Here is a 19,004-nt window from a genome sequence, read left to right on the forward strand (position 1 = left end):
TCTAAATCCATTAGTATGGCATCCAGGACCTTTCACCCAGGTACCTCCTCCAGTTTCATCTGTCACTCTTTCGTCATCGTTCATGATGAAGTTCTTGGAGTAGTCTCCCAAGTTGTGTCCTCCCTCAGTGCTCTTGCGTACATTGGTTGCTGTGCGTGGAACACCTTGCCCTCCCTACCTCTCTGCCCAGCTAATTTCTACTCCTCTCTCAAGACTCAGCTCAGTGTTAAACTTGCCCAGGAAGCTGTACCTGGGCCTGGAGGAGTTGGGTGCCTTGTACTTACCTGTCAAACTTACCACACTTTGTTCCAGCCATTGTTCATCTTGTTCATCCCCCTGTTAGACTGTGAGCTCCTTGAGGGCAGAGCTGCCGACTTGCCTCTGGGACCCTGGCTTGCTGTACAGCGGTAGTCGGTAAACGGATGTTGAGCGCGTGAGGGGAACTAGAGCCCTTGCTTTGGCCTCTGATCCTGGACGCAAACTTGAGCCTTCTGCTGGAATGGCTTTTCCTGACAAGCTGCAGCTCTGCTGTCCCTTAGGGCATAACCCTGAGGTTAAACTTCAAGTGGATCACAAGATGAACTGGTTTTAACTCATAATAGCATTTCTTCCTTGGTTCCCCTTTCCCACTCTCAGATTCCTTTGTTGTAGGTGGCCCAAAGAGGACCCACCCCACTGTTCCAGGGATTCCAGGGGGAACCAGGGCTGGGGCAGGCAAAATAGGTCGAATGATTGCTGAAGAAATCATGGAGATCCACAGGCAAGTAACACCTTCTAGTTGCTCCCTTAAACCAGTGGTTCTCAACCCAGGGCATTTTGCCCCCGAGAGCTGTTTTGTAATACCTGGAGATATTTTTGGTTGTCATAACTGGGTAGGACGTTGCTGCTAAATATCCAGTGGATAGAGACCAGGGATGCTGCTTGCTAAACATCCTGTAGGACACAGGACAGCCTCCCTGCCATCTCCTTCCACCCGAAACAAAGAATTTTCCAGTCCCAAATGTCAATGGTGCCGAGATTGAGAAATCTGGCCTTAAAGAGTGAAACCCAAACAGGCCAGAGTTAAAGGGAATTCTTTGGGGACTCAGTTTTCTCATTACTTTATTATGACTCAAGGGGCTCATGAGGATGGATGAACACTGTAACATTACAGGACTGCAGGAGTGGCGACAGTCCGTGATCTGGGCCTCAACACGACATTAGCTGCTTCTAGTCAAAGCTGCCTGGCTTCGATAAGAGCCCACGCAGAATCTCTCTTGAGAGGGCTTCTTTTCCATATTTAAGTAGTTTACTGGAGTTTGAGTTCTGGGCTCCTACTTGGCTGTGCTTAAGAGATTCACTTAACTTCCTGGTCTCTGTTGAATTAAGCCATAAAAGGCAGGTAATAACTATCTCCCAAGAATTGCTTTAGGAGTATGAGAGGTCTCAGGAATGTTCCTAGGGTAGAAACTGACATATGGTGAGTGCTCAGAGTAATTACATCTGAGTCGTGATTAAGAGGGAAGCAGTTGTACATTCAACTGAATTTGGGGAATGGAGAGGGTAGTAACCAGGTCCTTAGGGGAATGCACACTTAATGGAACATAATAGGAAAAGGGATAAACTATTCCCTGCTGCCGCTGGATTGATTCTCTCAGAATTGGTTCTCTCAGGAGAGCTGAAAGCCGGTTTTCTAGATGGCTCTTATCCCAGGGGGGGGGCAGGACAGCTCTGCTCCAGCGCTTGGGAATAATGGATATGATCCCTTGGGTCTACTTCAGGAAGATGTTGGGGCAGTGCGCAGTGAGAATCAGATTCTTACTGGCCACTACCTACATATTCTGTGCTTTGCCTGAAACCATCCAAGAACAGTGTAAAGCAGTCCTGGACCTCAAGGATCTTAAAATCTTTTGAGAAGTGTATTGTTTCTTTATGATAATAGTAAAAAGGAAGAGTGCATGAGCTGAAGCAAGGATGGGAGATTGCTAAGAATCCTAATAAATAATGCTGAGAAGTTTAGACTGGAAAAAAAAATTAAGACCCCATTCATTGTAGGATGCTGAGCAGATGTCCAGAATGTGCTAACAAGCATTATGGAAGCTGGACTGGAATAGAAGAGATGAAGGTGAACATGCTTAATAACCCAGGAATGAGGCCCATTCCTCAGTGATGATACCGTCTCAAAGAAAAATCAGTAATTTAAGGACAAGAAATCAAAGATGAAATAACAATGAAAAGGCAATCCCAAAATGGGGAACCCGGGGAAATAGTGGCTTCATAGACCTAAGTAGGGGAAGATGGGAGACATTCAGCAATTTTTCAGTAAGCGGTTCGTACCCATCTGTATGCTAAGAGTACATGGCGTATAGCTGTAGTCTGCCGGTGAGGAGCTTCTGCTCTGGGACAGAGAAAGCTTATTCACTCCCAAGTCTACGGAACTAGGCAACACAGGCCAATGGCCGGAGGACTGCTGAGCCATTGAGAGCAGGGTGCCTGGGTGACCCAGGAAGTTGCATTCATCTCTGTAGACGCTAAGGGCCTGGTGGTGACACAGCTGCCACCATACTCCAGCTTCACTGCCAGGCCATGGCTTCTTTCCTGAGCTCCTTCAGCCTGATGAGCATGTGTGGGGGTTTACAGTTCTAAGACTTTCTCTGCTAATCTACTATAGTGAGAAACGTACCAACTGAGAGGGCCTAGACCCATTTTTCATCACCTTTAAAAGGCAGTAGGGACAGCTGCTCTACTTACTACTACTACTACTACTACTACTACTACTACTACTACTACTACTATTACTGCTATTACTACTTACTGTTCCTACCATTGCAAGGCTACTTTCCAGGTGTGGGTTAGCCACCCTGGCACCTTCTACTTCCTAAGAGTATTCACTAGCTAAAAAGTATTTGTAGGGAAAAGGAAAAATCACTTGCTGTGCCTTCTAGTTCATGGTATTAAAGATAGACGTTGAATTTCTAAAGTCCCGTCCAACTCTGAGATCTGGATTCTACAAGAAATGAAACTGCCCACTTACTTGAAACTCAACAATCTGAAATCCAAACCCTAAACCAAGGGCTTTGTCAGTGAGATGCTGGACTCCGGGGTCTGCACTCTAGATCCGGTGCCTGTAGAATAAATACAGCTTCTCGCCTGTATTTGTAAATGTAATTTCACTGGAACAGAGCTATTCCCATCAGTTTCCATATGGTCTATGGCTGCTTTCAAGCTACAGTGGCAGAACCGAGTAGTTGTGACCAAGACTGTACGGCCTTGTACAGGTAGTTCCCGTTTGGCCCTTCACAGACAAAGCTGGCCAATCCCCATTCTAGTTCTTACCCTACCCCTCACACACCACTGAAGGAAAGAAATCTAACTAACTCCTCTTTTCTCTGACAGAATAAGAGGGTCATCACCTTCCAGTTGTGGCTCCAGCCCATTAAATATCACAAGTACACCTCCCCCTGATGCCTCTTCTCCAGGAGGCAAGAAGGTAAGGCTGATGACTCTTAGACTAAGGCCCCTCTTAATCCAGAGAGCCTCTTGCCCACGTTCTGAAATGCTGGGGTCGGGAGTATATAATTACCACTGTGGTTGCTGAAACAAGTTGGACCCTCTTCCTTTTAAGTTAATGCACCTGTGTGAGTTTGGGTATAAAGCTTACTGGTGGAGCTGGAGAGGCTTGCTGACGTCCTTAGACAATTTATTCCATGTGAATGGAGGAAGGTAGAAAGGATGTTCTAAGGAATGGAGGGAGCAATTCAAAAGCTCCCATGAAGGAAGGATTAGTGAGTACGTCACGTAAAAAACTCTTTTTCTGCCAAGAATTTTCAAGGGAGAAAATATCATTAGTCTCTAGTGCAGGCACTGGAAACTGTGATACTAGCAGGAGCACGTGGGTGCTTTGGAGGGCAAGCCACGCCTTCACAGCTGCAGAATGCATGGGGCTCTGCTGCCTGGGTTTCCCGGGATGTGTCAGCACTGGGTACAGGTACTGTGTCGGTCACCAGCCCTCATGAAGAGTTGGCTAGAAGATTATACTGTCAGTAGGCTTAGAGGCCACTCATGTGTTTTCATCTTTGCCAGAGAATTTACAAGTGTAGGGCCATATTAGTTGTAAATCCTAAATCTGTAGTGCCTGATGTTTTTTGTTTTCTTGGGTTTTTTGGTTTTTTTTTTTGTTGTTGTTGTTGTTTTGTAGTGCCTGATGTTAATTTAGGTTAGGATGACCCAAGGGCCAGCATCTTTGGACATAGTCTTCTTTCCCTTAGCTCCCAAACCATAGAGAGAGAAAAAAAAATATTAGCAATTTATATAGACAGGACTCCTAGAACACAAATTATATCAAAAGCAGGACATGGGTTTTCAAAACTTCAAAATCTTTCTTAAAGATTAAGTGCAATGTGGCATCAAACCATATCAATGAAATCCCTGCACTCTACTATATAAAAATCCATTGGTATACCTTTGCATGATTTTGAAGTATCTTGCATTGGTCATTTGGAAAATACTGGCTGAGTGAAGCAGATCTAACTGTTGACACATTTCAAAACATCTCCATTGTTGTTAATATTACCTCTATCATCAGAAACACTGGCCAGGTTCTCTGAGGCTCAGGTTACCAGGAGTTGCGGTGCTGCCAGGTAGGATGGGGCAAGGACAGCTGGTGAGTAGAGAGTGTAAGGTCAGCTTCTACTAGGGCAGCTCTATTTTTACATATGAATTTTCTGTAAAAATTTCTATTTGAAAATAAGTTTTGATTCCACCTCCCCTCCCCCACCAAAAGTTAGAAAGTCAATAAATTAATGTGTAAGAGTGGTCAATGAAAGACCTGGGCTTGAAGCCTGGCTTTGCCATGTGCTAGCTGTGTGACCCTATAGAATTATTTAGCCCTAGTTGTTGTTTTATATAAGGGCTACTAAAGGTTAGGACACTCAGCATCTTTGCACATTAAGTCCTGTTATGAGGTAATATATGTGAAAGTGCCTGGTCTTTGGTAAGGACTCAGAAGATAGCACTAAGAGATAAAGCCTAGGCTTGGTACATCCCCAGTCCCTGCTTGCAGGTTTTGCTCTTCGGTCTGTTCTCCTGTTTCATCCCTAGGTCCTTCTTCCATACTGGACCCACCATCTCCTTGGGGTGGTCTCCCCTTCTCTACTTCTCAGCTCTACTTTTAGGCGCTTGACTTCCTTGTATTACCAAGAATCCCAAAACTACTCTGTTTTGAAAGGGTATCACTCCAGTAGAATGCTTAAATATTACTCCAAGAACTTCTCTCTATATATTTTCTAATCTTAGCCTCACAACTTTGTGACAAAATCGAAGCTCCCAAATATTAAATGCTGGGCTAATCATTTAAAAGTACAGTCCCAAACTTAAGGTCAGGTCTCTTGACTTTTGATTCTTTCCACACCAGCAATTTCAGAGCTCTAATGTACTCCACACACAAAGTCCCAAGTATTTTTGAAGCATTTATGAGAAATTTTTTTCTTTGGACTTATAAAAATGGGTCTGAGAGAAGAAATTCTGAATATATTCTGAGTCCTCAGCAACAGGACTTGTAAAAGTAGCTTAAACAAGATGGGGAGTTAGAAATGATAGCAGCCATGAGAGTAAAGGTGGCCCCATGCTTCCAGCCCTTCCCAGTTGCTTTCAAATTGGGCAGGTCCAAAAATGAGCCATTAAGCTTGACAGTTATTTCATTCAGAGTCAAGCTAAAAAAGTGAGGCTCTAAGTGAACCTAGGTCCCAGGAGAGTCTGGACATCCAGGGGTACTACGGCAGGTTCAGCTAAAGCAGCAGTTCCCTGATGTTGAGAGGGAAAGATCCTTTCACAGGGGTCTCTGCAAGGTCAAAATTATTTTCATAATCTAAAACGTTTTTTTTTTTTTCCTCACTGTGTTGATACATGAACTGCTAGTGCAAAAGCAGTGTTGGGTAAAACTGCTGGTGCTTTTGCGAAAATCACGGCAGTGGCACCAAACTGTACTAGTAGTCACTGTATTCTTCAACACCATATGCTCGCAATAAAAACAAACAAAACCACAAATTTTCAAGCCAGTTTCACTTAATAATGTCCTTACTAAGCAATAAAAACATTCTATAAAATCCTTGAGTAAATCTTAACACTGTTAAAAAATGGAAGTATGAGTAAAGCGCTTACACTGCATACTGAAGTTCAGTGGTTGTCTCAAGGAAAAGCACTTGCCAGGCTGTTAGGAGCTAAATGAACTGCTTTTGTCAAAGGACACCATTTTTATTATTGCAAACTGTGGTTATTCGCACTTGGGTATCTACCGTATATTTTCTTGAAAATGAATGAACTGGTGAGTTCAAGGAAGACAGCTTGAGAGTATTTGTTGCCCATGAGAAAATTTTAGCTTTCAAGCAAAAAATTAGAATTTTTGGAAAACTTGGATTTGCTACTTTGAACTCAACAGCTTCCCAAAACTTAAAGGGTGTTTCTGATGATAGAGGTAATATTAACAACAATGGAGATGTTTTGAAATGTGTTAACAGTTAGATCTGCTTCACTCAGCCAATATTTTCCAAATGACCAATGCAAGATACTTCAAAATCATGCAAAGGTATACCAATGGATTTTTATATAGTAGAGTGCAGGGATTTCATTGATATGGTTTGATGCCACATTTGCACTTAATCTTTAAGAAATTTCCACTTGTTGAGTTTTGATGTAATATCAAAGAATACCAAAGTTATTTGAAAAGGCTATTAAGATGAACCTTTCCCAACTACATATGTAACTTCCCTCATATACTTCAAACATCTAAACAGACTGAAGAAAATGAGAATCCAGTTAAATCCTATTAAGGCAGACATTTGATTTGGGGGAAAAAAAGTAAAACAATGACTTTTTTTGCTCTTTTAGAAAAGTTATTTTTCATTAAAATGCTATTCATGTTAACATGTAGTCAGTTTATTAGATTTTAGAAATTTATTAGTTTTCAAATATAAAAAATATCGATATAGTGTATGTGAACAAAAGTTTTTTGGAGTTCTCAATTCTCAATGTCAGGGTTTCCCTACCAAAAAGCTAGGCTGCGGAAATACATTTGTAATGCCACCTACTGGCAAGACTTGAAATCACTGCCTCTTCTGAAATCTAATCAGCTCACTGAGGTAACGGAGTCCTTGGCCTTAATCATGTGACTAATGTGATCCAAGGTAATCAAATGCTCTAGGGATTTCATTCGGCCTTTAAAGTGTCTGGGCTGAGTCATAGAGAAAATAATTTGGGGAGAGGTTTTTTTTTTTCCGCTGTGGCCATTCCTAAGTTTGTTTGAAATCATCCAATGGGAAACTGAGCACATTTCCCCGCCACCTTTCTCTTTTCAACATGCTTCATTTTCTTGACGATCTCGAGCACAGTACTGATTGAAATTGTTGATATGAAAACTTCTCTTTTGTTTGTAGATTTTAAATGGAGGGACTCCAGACATTCCTTCCAGTGGCCTACTACCAGGGCAGGCTCAGGAAAATCCAGGTTATCCGTACTCTTCTGATAGTTCCTCTATTCTTGGTAAGTAGCATTACTACTCCTTTCCACTGCAATGAGCTTGCACAATATCTGGCGTAAAGTCAGTTTTAAGAACTAAATGAATAAAATAAGCTAGTTCTAGATAAGCAAATTTTTAACCTTTAGTTTTTATCATTTAACTCTTTAGTTCAAAGTTGAGTTTAATGGTCGAGTTCTGGTGAGGGGCTCCAGATTTGTCCCTGGAACTCAAAGGAGCAAGTCTAAGCTGCTTGGCTTTTCCCTCCATGTGGGCCATCAGCTCTTCAGTGGGAGGGCTGATGAAGGAAGGTTCAGAAATAAAGCCTGGAAGGGTGATCAGTAAGTGTTTCAGCGGGTATTAAAAGTGGTAAAGAGTTTGCTTCTCCCATGTCACCCATCTTCTCTGTCATTCTGGATGGTTTGTTTTCTCTTCATCCCTACATTCCCATTTGTCTTTCCTTCTGTATCTCCCTCCCTAGAACTGGTTATGTCAGAATATTAAGATGAGGTCAACTCAAATACTTTCAATCTTTATTGCATTTTAAGCACTTGTTTCTAAAAAGTTGGTTCTTTTCTCTGAAACACACTAAAGGAAATATATTACGGCAATGCAGCCCCCAAAGCAGTCTCTCCCATCATTCCCACCGTACTGTTAAGTACCACATTCTTATTAAAAGTGTGCTTAGGAACTGCTTATGAAAGTTAAACATGCTTTGGTATTAGGACTGACCAGTCTTTTTCTCCTCCCACAGGTGAGAACCCTCACATAGGCATAGACATGATAGAAAACGACCAAGGCTCAAGTAGTCCCAGTAATGATGAAGCAGCAATGGCTGTCATTATGAGTCTCTTGGAAGCAGATGCTGGGCTGGGTGGTCCTGTTGACTTTAGCGACTTGCCATGGCCGCTGTAAACGCTACGTGTTGCTTTGGCAACAGCTACAGTATCAAAGTGCATTACTGGTGGAGTTTTACAGTCTGTGAAGCTTACTGGATAAGGAGAGAACAGCTTTTATGTACTGTCTTCATAAAAGCCATCTCAGAGCCATTGATACAAGTCAATCTTACTATGTGTAACTTCAGACAAAGTGGAACTAAGCCTGCTCCAGTGTTTCCTCATCATTGATTATTGGGCTAGCTGTGGATAGCTTGCATTAATTGTATATTTTGGATTCTGTTTGTGTTGAATTTTTTAATCATCGTGCACAGAAGCATCATTGGTAGCTTTTATATGCAAATGGTCATTTCAGATGTATGGTGTTTTTACACTACAAAGAAGTCCCCCATGTGGATATTTCTTATACTAATTGTATCATAAAGCCGTTTATTCTTCCTTGTAAGAATCCTTTACTATAAATATGGGTTAAAGTATAATGTATTAGACAGTTAAATATTTTTAATAAATGTTTCCCTTGTTCTATAAATACTGTTCACATTTCAAATAGAAAAAAAAAATCCTGTGTGCTACAGGGCTGGATCAGTTTTCTACAGTGGCTGTTTAAGGATAAGCCATGCCAAGGACATTTACAGTGCCTTTCTGGCCTTCAGTAACAGTTCCAGGACTCACATAATTTCCCTGTTAATAGCTTAGCTGTACTGTTAGAATAGTTAAATCTCCAAATTATTGCAATTTTATGTGAGTATGCTGGTATTACTGCTTAAACACAGATTTCAAATCCTATGACATTATAAGATTAATTGTAACAAATGGGCTTCTTGCCTACAACTCCTACTCTGCTCATGGTTGTATGAGCAATTATTATTATTGCAATTTTATGTGAGTATGCTGGTATTACTGCTTAAACACAGATTTCAAATCCTATGACATTATAAGATTAATTGTAACAAATGGGCTTCTTGCCTACAACTCCTACTCTGCTCATGGTTGTATGGCTTCACACATTAAGTGAGCCCTGACCCAAAGCACCTAAGTATTTCTACTTCCTGCTTGAGTTGGACCACAGGGTATTTTTTTTTTTTTTTTTAAGCATCTGCACAAATAGTTTGCTAAGAACAGCAGAGTATAATGGACAAAGCACTGAACCAGTGTAAGAAATTGACTCTGAAATTTAAGGTTACCCTATAACCATAGTAATGGCATTTCACTCTTCTTAGGTTTGACTAGAAAATGTTTTTTCAGTCAACCTTTGCTGTGGATTTAGTAAGGCATCTAAGTGCTTCATTACACGTAAACTAAATCGGGAGTTCTGTGAGCTACCAGGTGGTTTCTAGTTTCATTGATACCAATAAGACAGGAAATCCATTAATTATGAGACTAAGGATCTGGTCAAGGTGGTTATAAAGCTGATCAGAAACATTAAAACAATGGAATTTTATTGATGAAAAACTTGAGTTTACAATCATTTAGTAAATGAAGAGCAAACACTTCATTTTCCTATCCCATAACTCTTGAGAAAAAAAATTAGTAAATAAATATCTGAACAGATTAAGGGTAAGGCAGACTGGATAATAAACCACCTCTGATGTTCACACTTCCTGCATGTGACTCACTCTAAAAGGGCGAAAACAGCACTGTAGAGAAATAAGATATGGGCATTAGATCTCCTCCTAATCAATCAAATAAGCCCAATGATAAATACTCCTTTTTTGCCCATCATGGGCAGCAAACTATACACATTTTACTGAAGGAATACTTTGATAGAAGCACTTATTTCAGTTATATTGTGCATCACAACTATAAAAATGGCTTGAACAGTTCCATTTAACCACCATTTATAAAGTGCACCTATATAATATTCTACATTTTACCTGGGGTGTGATGAATATCAATATAAGCTGAAAATACCCCAGCTGCCAATCTTTACCACTTCTGAAAATATCTAGATGTGTGAAAAAGGACTGTCCCCCATACAAAGAACCAATTTCACAAACCTACTGGTAAACAAATACATTTATATAACTGGAACCTCAGGATGCTAGAGTTGTACTCATTTTAAAAACCATTCAGCTACCTTTGGTCTTTAAAAAAGCCTACACTGCAATATCCTAAACATGGTCATGTGCATCTCACGATGAAGAGAGCGGCCTTGCAGTGCAGAATGAGGAGAGTGCAGCGTCACCGTGACGAGTAGCATGCTATGGTTTCAAGGAACATCAGCATCACAGCATCGGATTCTGTGCATCAGGATCGAGGTCGTTGTTGCCAGAAGGGGGATGGATGGGGAGGATATCCAGCTCATCCACCTGCGGAGTTGGGTGCAGGACCACCAGCTGGTCCTGGGGAATGTCTGCGGCAGCTGCTGCAAGATTGGTGATAGATTTACTCTTCACACATTGAAAGTCTACATGCCGACTCTTTCCTTCTTCCTTCTCCCAAGACATTCGAATAAAGGGTCTTTGGACATAGTTGTAAATCACTTCTGGGCGGCCTCCAGGCCTTTTCTTTACTTTTTCTTTGTAGGTAGGATAACCTGGAGGACAGAAAAGTTTTAAAAACTGAGGTGCACACATACACAAGCATGCACACACTTCTCACCCAAACTTTCCACCCAAGTGGGAGAAGTCCCATAAACTTCTCACCCAAGTTAGCCTAAAGAAGGCTTTTCTGCTGTAGTTCCTGAACAATCAGAAATTAAGACAAAGAAAGGAAATCCATAATCCATCTCCTCAGTCATCAGCTCAACAGCCAGAAATCGGAATCCTACTGATGCAATTCACACAAGCTTCCACCATCCTCTCAGCCGCTCAACATACCAACCCAGTAAAATATTCAAGTAAAAGCATGGAGGGGGGAGAAGTCCTGAATAGAATGGTTCATAGTCTCCTGCATTGGACTCTACCTACCTGTATACCCTTAAAATCCCTGAACCCTCCCCTTCACAGGATCATCTTGCCTCAAGGGCTGCAATTTATTGCCACATTAGCCTTCTAATTTCCTTAAACCTAAATCTCATCTTTATATTGCTTTGGGGTTTTTTCTTTCCTTTATTTATTTATTTTTCTGTTAACATATAAAGAGCTATAGAGTTCTCCAGCTTCACTGGTTCTAGGTATACTTTTGCACCTAGATCAACAAAGCCAATATTTTAAGCCCCAAATCATTTTAACACTACTCCCAACAACCAAGCAGTTCATCCAGAGTGGCAATTCAAAGGAGCTTCCCCTGATTAATTATACCTTCTTCTTCTTGGATAATTACTGAAAAGTAACAATTAGTGAAGACAATGCTAGTATGGGAAAAGTTTCAGTCATTTACCAGTAAGGCAATTTCTCCAGACATAACTCCTTAAAACTATTATTATAAGTCCCTTCCCTCCTTTCTACTTGCAAGAATTGCTAGTTTAGACCAGGGATTGGCAAACATTTTCTTTAAAGGGCCAGATAGTAAATATTTCAAGTTTATTTCAGCTTCTCTTGCAACTACTCAACTATGCCACTGTAAAGTAAAATCAGCCACAGAAAAATGTAAATGAATGAGCATGTATGTCTATGTTTCAATAAAACTCTGGGCAATGGAGGGGATAAGAGGCAATGGGCTAGATTTGGCTCATGGGCCACGGACTATAGGAGAATCAGAAAAAAACTAGAAAGACCTCACACATCAGGGACTCAATTATTGCATAAAGGAAGTACGCTGGCATCACTGGTGGCTAGTATATTTAGCTACATATGTAATATGGCTCAGGTGAGGGGGCTCGGGCAAGCAGAGCTAAAAATCTTCTAAAGACCCTTTGTAGAATGTCTTTTTTGTTTCACACTTCCAGTCAATTACCAGGGCAACACTTGAGTTCAGAAAGGTCTCCAGCTCTATTCCCTTGTCCTTGATTTCTCTTGGACTATTAGTCTTTAAAATTCCCATCTCATCATAGTCCAATTTGTCCTCCACAGAGAATCCTCACTCTGATACAAGTATAATCCTATTACATCCTTGCTTAAAAACTACCAACTACCAAAAAAGTTCCTCTTGCTTCAAGGGAAAGTCCAAAGTCCTTCACATAGTATATAAGGTTTTTTTTGTTTGTTTGTTTGTTTTTTTTTTTACAAGCAGGCTCCAACCTGTCACCGGGCTTCAGCTCAAATATCTCTGCCTGAGAGAAGCCTTCCTCATCCCCCCAATCTATAGTAGCTTCCAGATGTCTTCTCTCTAGCTCTGAAATCAAACAGCTAAATCCCACTACTTACAAAATGACAGAAGACAATGGTGAAGCTAAAGTGTCAGCAATTCCACTATGTTCTTAAGCCCAAAGTCTCCTCCCCTTCCTGCAAAATCCTATTTCTGGTCCTTCTTTCTCATATGTCTCAGCAGTCCATTACTGCGATCTACAACAGCTCAACTGGTCATTGATCAACACCATGATCTTCATGATCAGCATCACAAACATATACTGAGAAATTACTATGTGCCAGGCTCTGTTTTAAGTTTTTCATTCTGTCATCATAATAACCCTATAAAGTACTTTAATGCTCCCATTTTAGATGAGGAAACTGAGGCACAGAGAAGTTAAGTGCCCTGGCCAAGGTCATACAACTATTAAGTCATAGGATTTGAACACAAGTAATGTGGCTCCAGAACCTTTAATCTTTACACTATGCCACATTATGCCGAGGGAAATATTTTGTTCTTAGTAAAAGGGCACTTTAAAAGAAGTATCTGACATGGCATCTGGAAAAATCCATTTAAATCATAAAGTAAAAAAAAAAAAAAAAAAAATCCAAAAATGTTTGCATTTAACAAGATGAAATAAGTTTGAAATCTGTATTTAATGTGAAAATAAGTTAACTATTATCATATCTTAAGAACCAGGAAGCTACTAACATGTTTTTACATGCATTTTCAGATAGTAGTTTTAAGTTCTGTTGAGCTTTGATCACACCAATGATCTCTGACGGGCACAAGGCTTTGCCCATCTTTTGGAAAGGTATACACATGTACCAGGCAAGAATGCATTGGGATGATGAAATACGGCAGAAAAGACAAACTCACTTTTTCTTACTATTAGGGGATCTTATGGGATAAATAACAATTTTTAATGGCTTTCTATCTTTTCAGATAAAGGAAGCTCATTTTTGTTATTTTTGGTGTACTGCATGAGCATTCATTCAATCATCATTTGAGTTTTTCTCAAAGTATGTATTTCTCAAGCTATATTCTAAATGGGATTCAATTTTTAACCTTTTTTTATTTTTAAAGAAAATAGAAAATAATGAAAATGTCTTACCTTCTATTCCCAATCTAATCTTCTTAAGACCCCTCTCCTTCAAAACTGATTTGGCCACATCTCTGTTTTCAATGTACTTGAAAAATCTATATAATTTTGTGCTATAAATAACTGGAAACAAAAAGACAAAAATACTTTCTTATTAAAATCAAAGTACTTAGAGATGAACTTAAAATTATCTTGATCATCAAAGGGGCCTGACAACTCTAAAAGCCCAAATAATGGATGCAGTGATGCGAAAAGGATGACTAGCCAACATGACAGGATAATTCAGTACAGTTAATGTATAAGCAAATGTCTACTTAAGTTGAAACAAAAAAAAAAAAAAAAAAAAAAGCTTTAATAACCAATCAGGTAACCCAATCCATAGGAAGAATCTCCTTCTGAAAGATATATCATATACAAACTTATTGCAATAGAATCTGCCCCACTTTCTTCAAATAAGAGAACCAAAAGATGGTAATATCACATCGTTATCGAGCAGGCAAAGTAAAGGACTTTGCTATGATACCTACAAGGCCTCGTCTGGAAGAGAAAAAACTGCCTTGTCACAGAGTACAAAATGGATACATCTTATATTTCATGGATTGAGCAACTATTAATAATTCCCCCAAAAGGCAAAGACCCTCCCCACAAACTGTTTTCAATTCAGGCGAACAGCCCCATTTAATACTGATGTTAAAAATGGCAGATTCGAGCATGTTCTGCCCAGGTTAGTCTGTTTAGAGCAAACTGGCTTTGCAAAGGACAGACATTCCACTGACAACATGTTGAGTCTTCCAAATGTGCTGGGAACTTCAGGGAGTTAGACTGATGGACCTTCCTCGCCTTCTCTCTTTCGGGTGGAGTTATCTCCCTTAAAAGGTGAACTGCAAAGGTTTTTTCAAAAAAAGAAAAACACACTCACAAACCAAACATGCTGGTTTAAGAGCCAATAAAAGGAAAATACGTATACAGATGCTACTCATGGGATAAATTTGTGATTTACATCCTTAAGATTACTGATATTTTTAAGATAAAGATTTGCTGACATCTCAGAATGGATGGTGTCATAAAGCCACAGATAGGAAGATCAGACTGTAGAGGCTGTGTCTCCTCAAATGAATCTTCTTTAGGTTGAAACATCTTGGCACAAAATGAAATATATTTAGACAAATTATGTAAAAATGTTTTCAGTCCTTTTTAAGCTTCAAAGCTTAAGATGAAAAACAAGAAAACAAAGAACACTGACACGGAAAGTGGCACAACTGAAAAGGAAAAGCTGGGTCTACCAGAATTCCTCTATCGCTATAATGTCATTTCTGTGTTCTACAGCAGGCTCTACTCTCCTGGAGGTCAAACTTTTTGAAAACTAAAATATAATTTATTTTGGTTTATTCATTCATTTTTCTTAACAGAAAATAATGTAGTATATTTATTTTAATTTTTGTTAGCCTTTCATTTTTCCTGTGTTTTGTCCACATATTATTACAGAAAACTACTGTCAGCAAAGAAGATAGGAATGAGGAAATACAACAAAAATGTCTGTTATTACAACTGTCCAGAGAAGAATCACAACACTCATTAAGTGTATCATGCAAAGGAAACAACATCTCAATGTAGATTCTAAAAAGTGCTATCATAACTTAGGTTAAAATAATCTTTTCAAAATCTTTAGAAGTCAAAAGGAATACCCCTTGGAGTCTGCTTTGTTTTGATTTTAGATAGGGATAAGTAAAATGAGAAAATCAGAGATTAAAGCATTCTGGTAACTTTCTATATTCCTATTATTTTTTACTTAAGCCCTCATCTTCACCAAGTCAACACAGGCTGGCATACAGAACAAGATGCTGGACTATTTTGCCTAGTTACTCAAATCATTCTTTTAACTCTATCTTCTCAAATCTATAAAACAGCTCAAAAATACTATACAGAGTTCATCAAGAAAAATATAAATTTTCTGACAAAACTCAAAAAATCAAAAGGCTCCAATCAGAAAAAGTTTGAAAGTGTAGTAAGGAAAGTCATCATCGTTGTTCAAGATAAGCTGTTTTGGTCAGATATACATATGGTTCCACAAAACGTTCTGAAGGGTCATTATATCCTCCAGGAACACATATGATACTAAAAAGGAACATCTTAGAACATCAAGTCACCCTAGAAATCAATGCGTTGAAGCTTCTCATTTTACATACAAATTCATCTTAAAAAAAAAAAAAAACAGCTGATTTTTTAACAATCTATTTACTCCAGGATCTACTTCCCTAGAAGGCTTCTTTCTAAATGCAAAGAAAAAAAATCTATCAAGATCCAGATACTCAACAAAGAGCAAACCATTTCTGTGCATGACAGGGGTGGGCATATTTTTTCTGTCAAGGGCCAGAGTAAATACTTTTTGGGCTTTGCGAGCCATGCGGTCTCCGTTGCAACTACTCAACTCTGCCATTGTAGCGCAAAAGCAGCCATAGACAATACATAAAAGTTTATTCATAAAAACAGGCAATAGGCTGGATTTTGATCCACAGCTCATAGTTTACTGACTCCTGGCGTAGGTAAGAGTTCAATGTACTTTCTTTATAAAAACTGTCCTTTGATCGGTATTAGATAAAGAATCTGTGACGATTTAAGAGAGAAAACATGCCACAGTACTTACTTTGTGAATACTCTTCTCCCATCTGTGGGGGATACTCTTCATCCCAATCAACCACATCATCATCTGTAAGCACTACTATGTGGCATTCTCGTTCCCCACTCTGGGCACTAGCTACCATGAGAGGCAGGATCATTTCTTCCAGATAAAATTCAAACTGTCTACGAGCACCATCATTTGATAACTCATGCATTAGGGCACCTGAAATGAATCCAACAAAAAATATCTTGATTTTTCTGATGACTGATGAGTAAAAGAGCAGAAGCAACACACACACACAAAATATTAAAATTAGTTCGGCATCTACTCTGCAGCCCTACAGACAAAATACAGTGGTTATTCTATAGTCAACAAAACTTCCTAGGAAGAGATTTTACAGAAACGAATCTTATAGAAAGAAGGGCAAATTAAAAGCATCTAACATAAGCTCCTTCATTTTATACTTTAGGAAGTGACCTACCTAAGGTTACAAAATTAATTTGCAAAATCAGAATTGAGTCCCCACCCCCAACTTAGCCCAGGGTAGTGTTTTTATTATTTCATGTTGTTTTCCATCAATATATGCAATTATATCTTAAAAGTATATCTTAAGGATGTTTTCAGATTGTCCACTGAACTAAAATAACTCTCATAATTCCTTCTCCTATGTTTTCTGTCTCAAAAAATTATTCACAAACAACATTAATATTTCAGTGTAGAAAAAGAAGTGAATTGGCTTTGGGATAAGGCAGGCAAAAGGCCAAGCAAAATATAAGATGGTACAGGACTTATGTAGCAGACCTGACCCTAGAATTCAGAGGGGTAAAAGATAATTTCACATCACCCTCCTTAAGTATAGACACAGTGAATAACTTCAATTGCCCAAAGAGGGCCACAAAAATCACTTGCACGGATCTAATTTTTTTTCCTATGACAATGGCAATGTCCTATCTCCTAAAGCACTACTAGTTCAGGAATTACAAGGAGAGTTAGAGCAGAAACTAGAACTCAATCTAAGCTATAGTCTCCCAAGGGAGAGTCTTTTCCCCCTAAAACATCACTAATTATATAATAATTGTTAATAATATATAGTGATATAAGTGATTAAATAATTAATATATGTTATAATTTCACCATGCCTCTCTCTAGGCTGGCTAATTCCATTTTTTAAAAAAGATTTTATTTATTCATGAGACACACACACAAAGATAGGTAGAGACACAGGCAGAGGGAGAAGCAGGCCCCCTGCAGGGAGCCTGATGTGGGACTCGATCCCGGGACCCCAGGATCATGCCCTGAGCTGAAGGCAGACTGTTCAACCACTGAGCCACCCAGGCATTCCTAATTCCCACTGATTTCTTTTTAATTTCATTTATTGCCAAACTCCTAGATATATCAACATAGTCTTTTTCCTTTAACTTTTGAACCAATTCCAATCTGGCTTCCATACTCAGTATTCCTCAAAATTTCTCAATATAGCCTCCTTTAACCTTCAGATTGTTAAAAATAATGAGTATGTTTTGATCCTGTTCTTATCTGACCTCCTGGCTCAATCTCTCATAGGGACCACCACCTTCTTAAAACCCTCTCTCTTCCTTAAGAATCTCTGATGCCACTATCCCTAGTTTTCTTTCTCCTCTGGATGTTCTTCTTCAATCATCTTTGCCAAATTTTTCTCCTCTAGCTATTCATTAAATATTCATGTTTCTCAAGACAATTTTTCCTTCTCTTACCTTATGCTGATAATTCCCAAATTTATTCTAATTCTTGTCTTCTATATTCTAGATGCCTTATATTCAACTGCCTTCTGGAAATCTCCATTGGGATGCTACATCACAGGACCTTCAAACTCAATATACTAAAAGTTAATTTAATCATATGTGCCTTTCCCTGCAGTGTTTCCCAAATCAGTAAATGGCAGCATCATCATCATTCATTTCTCAGAATCATCTTAGAAAAGTACTAGGCATATAGTAGGAACTTAAATATTTGTAGAATAAATAAAAGTGAATCCTCGATTCCTCTTTCATCTCTTAATTCAATCATTCCCCCAGCCCTATCAAGTCCACCTCTTAAATGCATCTTGAATTGTGTCATTTTCTTCTCTGGGAGATGCTATCCAAAGATAACTACAAAATCTCTTATACCACATGCTTTTCTACAATGGGACCTTGACATCTCCTCCCTGGAGATGGAGTCTAATTCCTCTTCCTTTAATCTAAGCTGGTCATACTGACATGCTTGTAACCAGGGCAGCATGGCAGAGGTGAGAGTGCATGTTTTGCCTTGGTCCTGGGTAACATTCTCTCTCCAAGTGCTTACCTGCTGAACTCAGTCTCCAGACTTAGAGAAGCCCAAGATGCACACAGACTTAGAGAAGCCCAAGATGCACACAGAGGCCACATGTAGGTTCTCTGTTTGACAGTCCTAGCTGAACTCAGCCCTTAAATCATCCCAGTGAAAGCAGAAGACATATGAGTAAAGAATCCTACAGCTTTCTGCATCATCTCAACTCTTCAATTATTCATGAGATCTCAGATATTTGAAGCAGACACAAGCCACCTTGTCTGAATTCTTGACCCACAGAATAAAAATACTTCATGCTAAGTTTGGAATGCTTTATTACACAGCAATACTTAACTAGAACACATTCCATCCCCAAAGCCCCCAAGTCCAAGTCATCCTTAATTCTCACCCAAACTACTATAAAACTAATTACATTCCCCC

General features: G+C 39.3%; 2 protein-coding genes across 21 annotated transcripts in view; one reads left to right on the forward strand and one right to left on the reverse strand.

Annotated features, from left to right (window-relative positions):
- The window catches only part of ARNTL (aryl hydrocarbon receptor nuclear translocator like), a 101,444-nt gene extending 92,530 nt beyond the window's left edge, over positions 1–8,914 (forward strand). For 11 of the 16 annotated variants that reach the window (XM_038569070.1, XM_038569067.1, XM_038569069.1 and 8 more), the window contains 4 exons: positions 652–760; positions 3,376–3,469; positions 7,410–7,515; positions 8,244–8,914. In XM_038569070.1, the coding sequence (XP_038424998.1) occupies positions 652–760; positions 3,376–3,469; positions 7,410–7,515; positions 8,244–8,404 (470 nt within the window). In that variant the 3' untranslated portion in view covers positions 8,405–8,914. Of the gene's footprint in view, positions 1–636; positions 761–3,375; positions 3,470–7,409; positions 7,516–8,243 lie in introns of all 16 variants that reach the window. The other 5 variants (XM_038569072.1, XM_038569076.1, XM_038569075.1 and 2 more) reach the window with 1 other exon arrangement.
- An 888-nt stretch (positions 8,915–9,802) lies between these two features.
- The window catches only part of BTBD10 (BTB domain containing 10), a 77,961-nt gene continuing 68,759 nt past the window's right edge, over positions 9,803–19,004 (reverse strand). For all 5 annotated transcript variants that reach the window (XM_038569091.1, XM_038569094.1, XM_038569092.1 and 2 more), the window contains 3 exons: positions 16,302–16,499; positions 13,670–13,780; positions 9,803–10,921 (listed from right to left, as the gene is read on the reverse strand). In XM_038569091.1, coding sequence (XP_038425019.1) covers positions 10,611–10,921; positions 13,670–13,780; positions 16,302–16,499 — 620 coding nt within the window. In that variant the 3' untranslated portion in view covers positions 9,803–10,610. The remainder of the gene's footprint in view (positions 10,922–13,669; positions 13,781–16,301; positions 16,500–19,004) is intronic.

Source organism: Canis lupus, chromosome 21 (assembly GCF_011100685.1).
Source record: "Canis lupus familiaris isolate Mischka breed German Shepherd chromosome 21, alternate assembly UU_Cfam_GSD_1.0, whole genome shotgun sequence".
Classification (NCBI taxonomy): domain Eukaryota; kingdom Metazoa; phylum Chordata; class Mammalia; order Carnivora; family Canidae; genus Canis; species Canis lupus.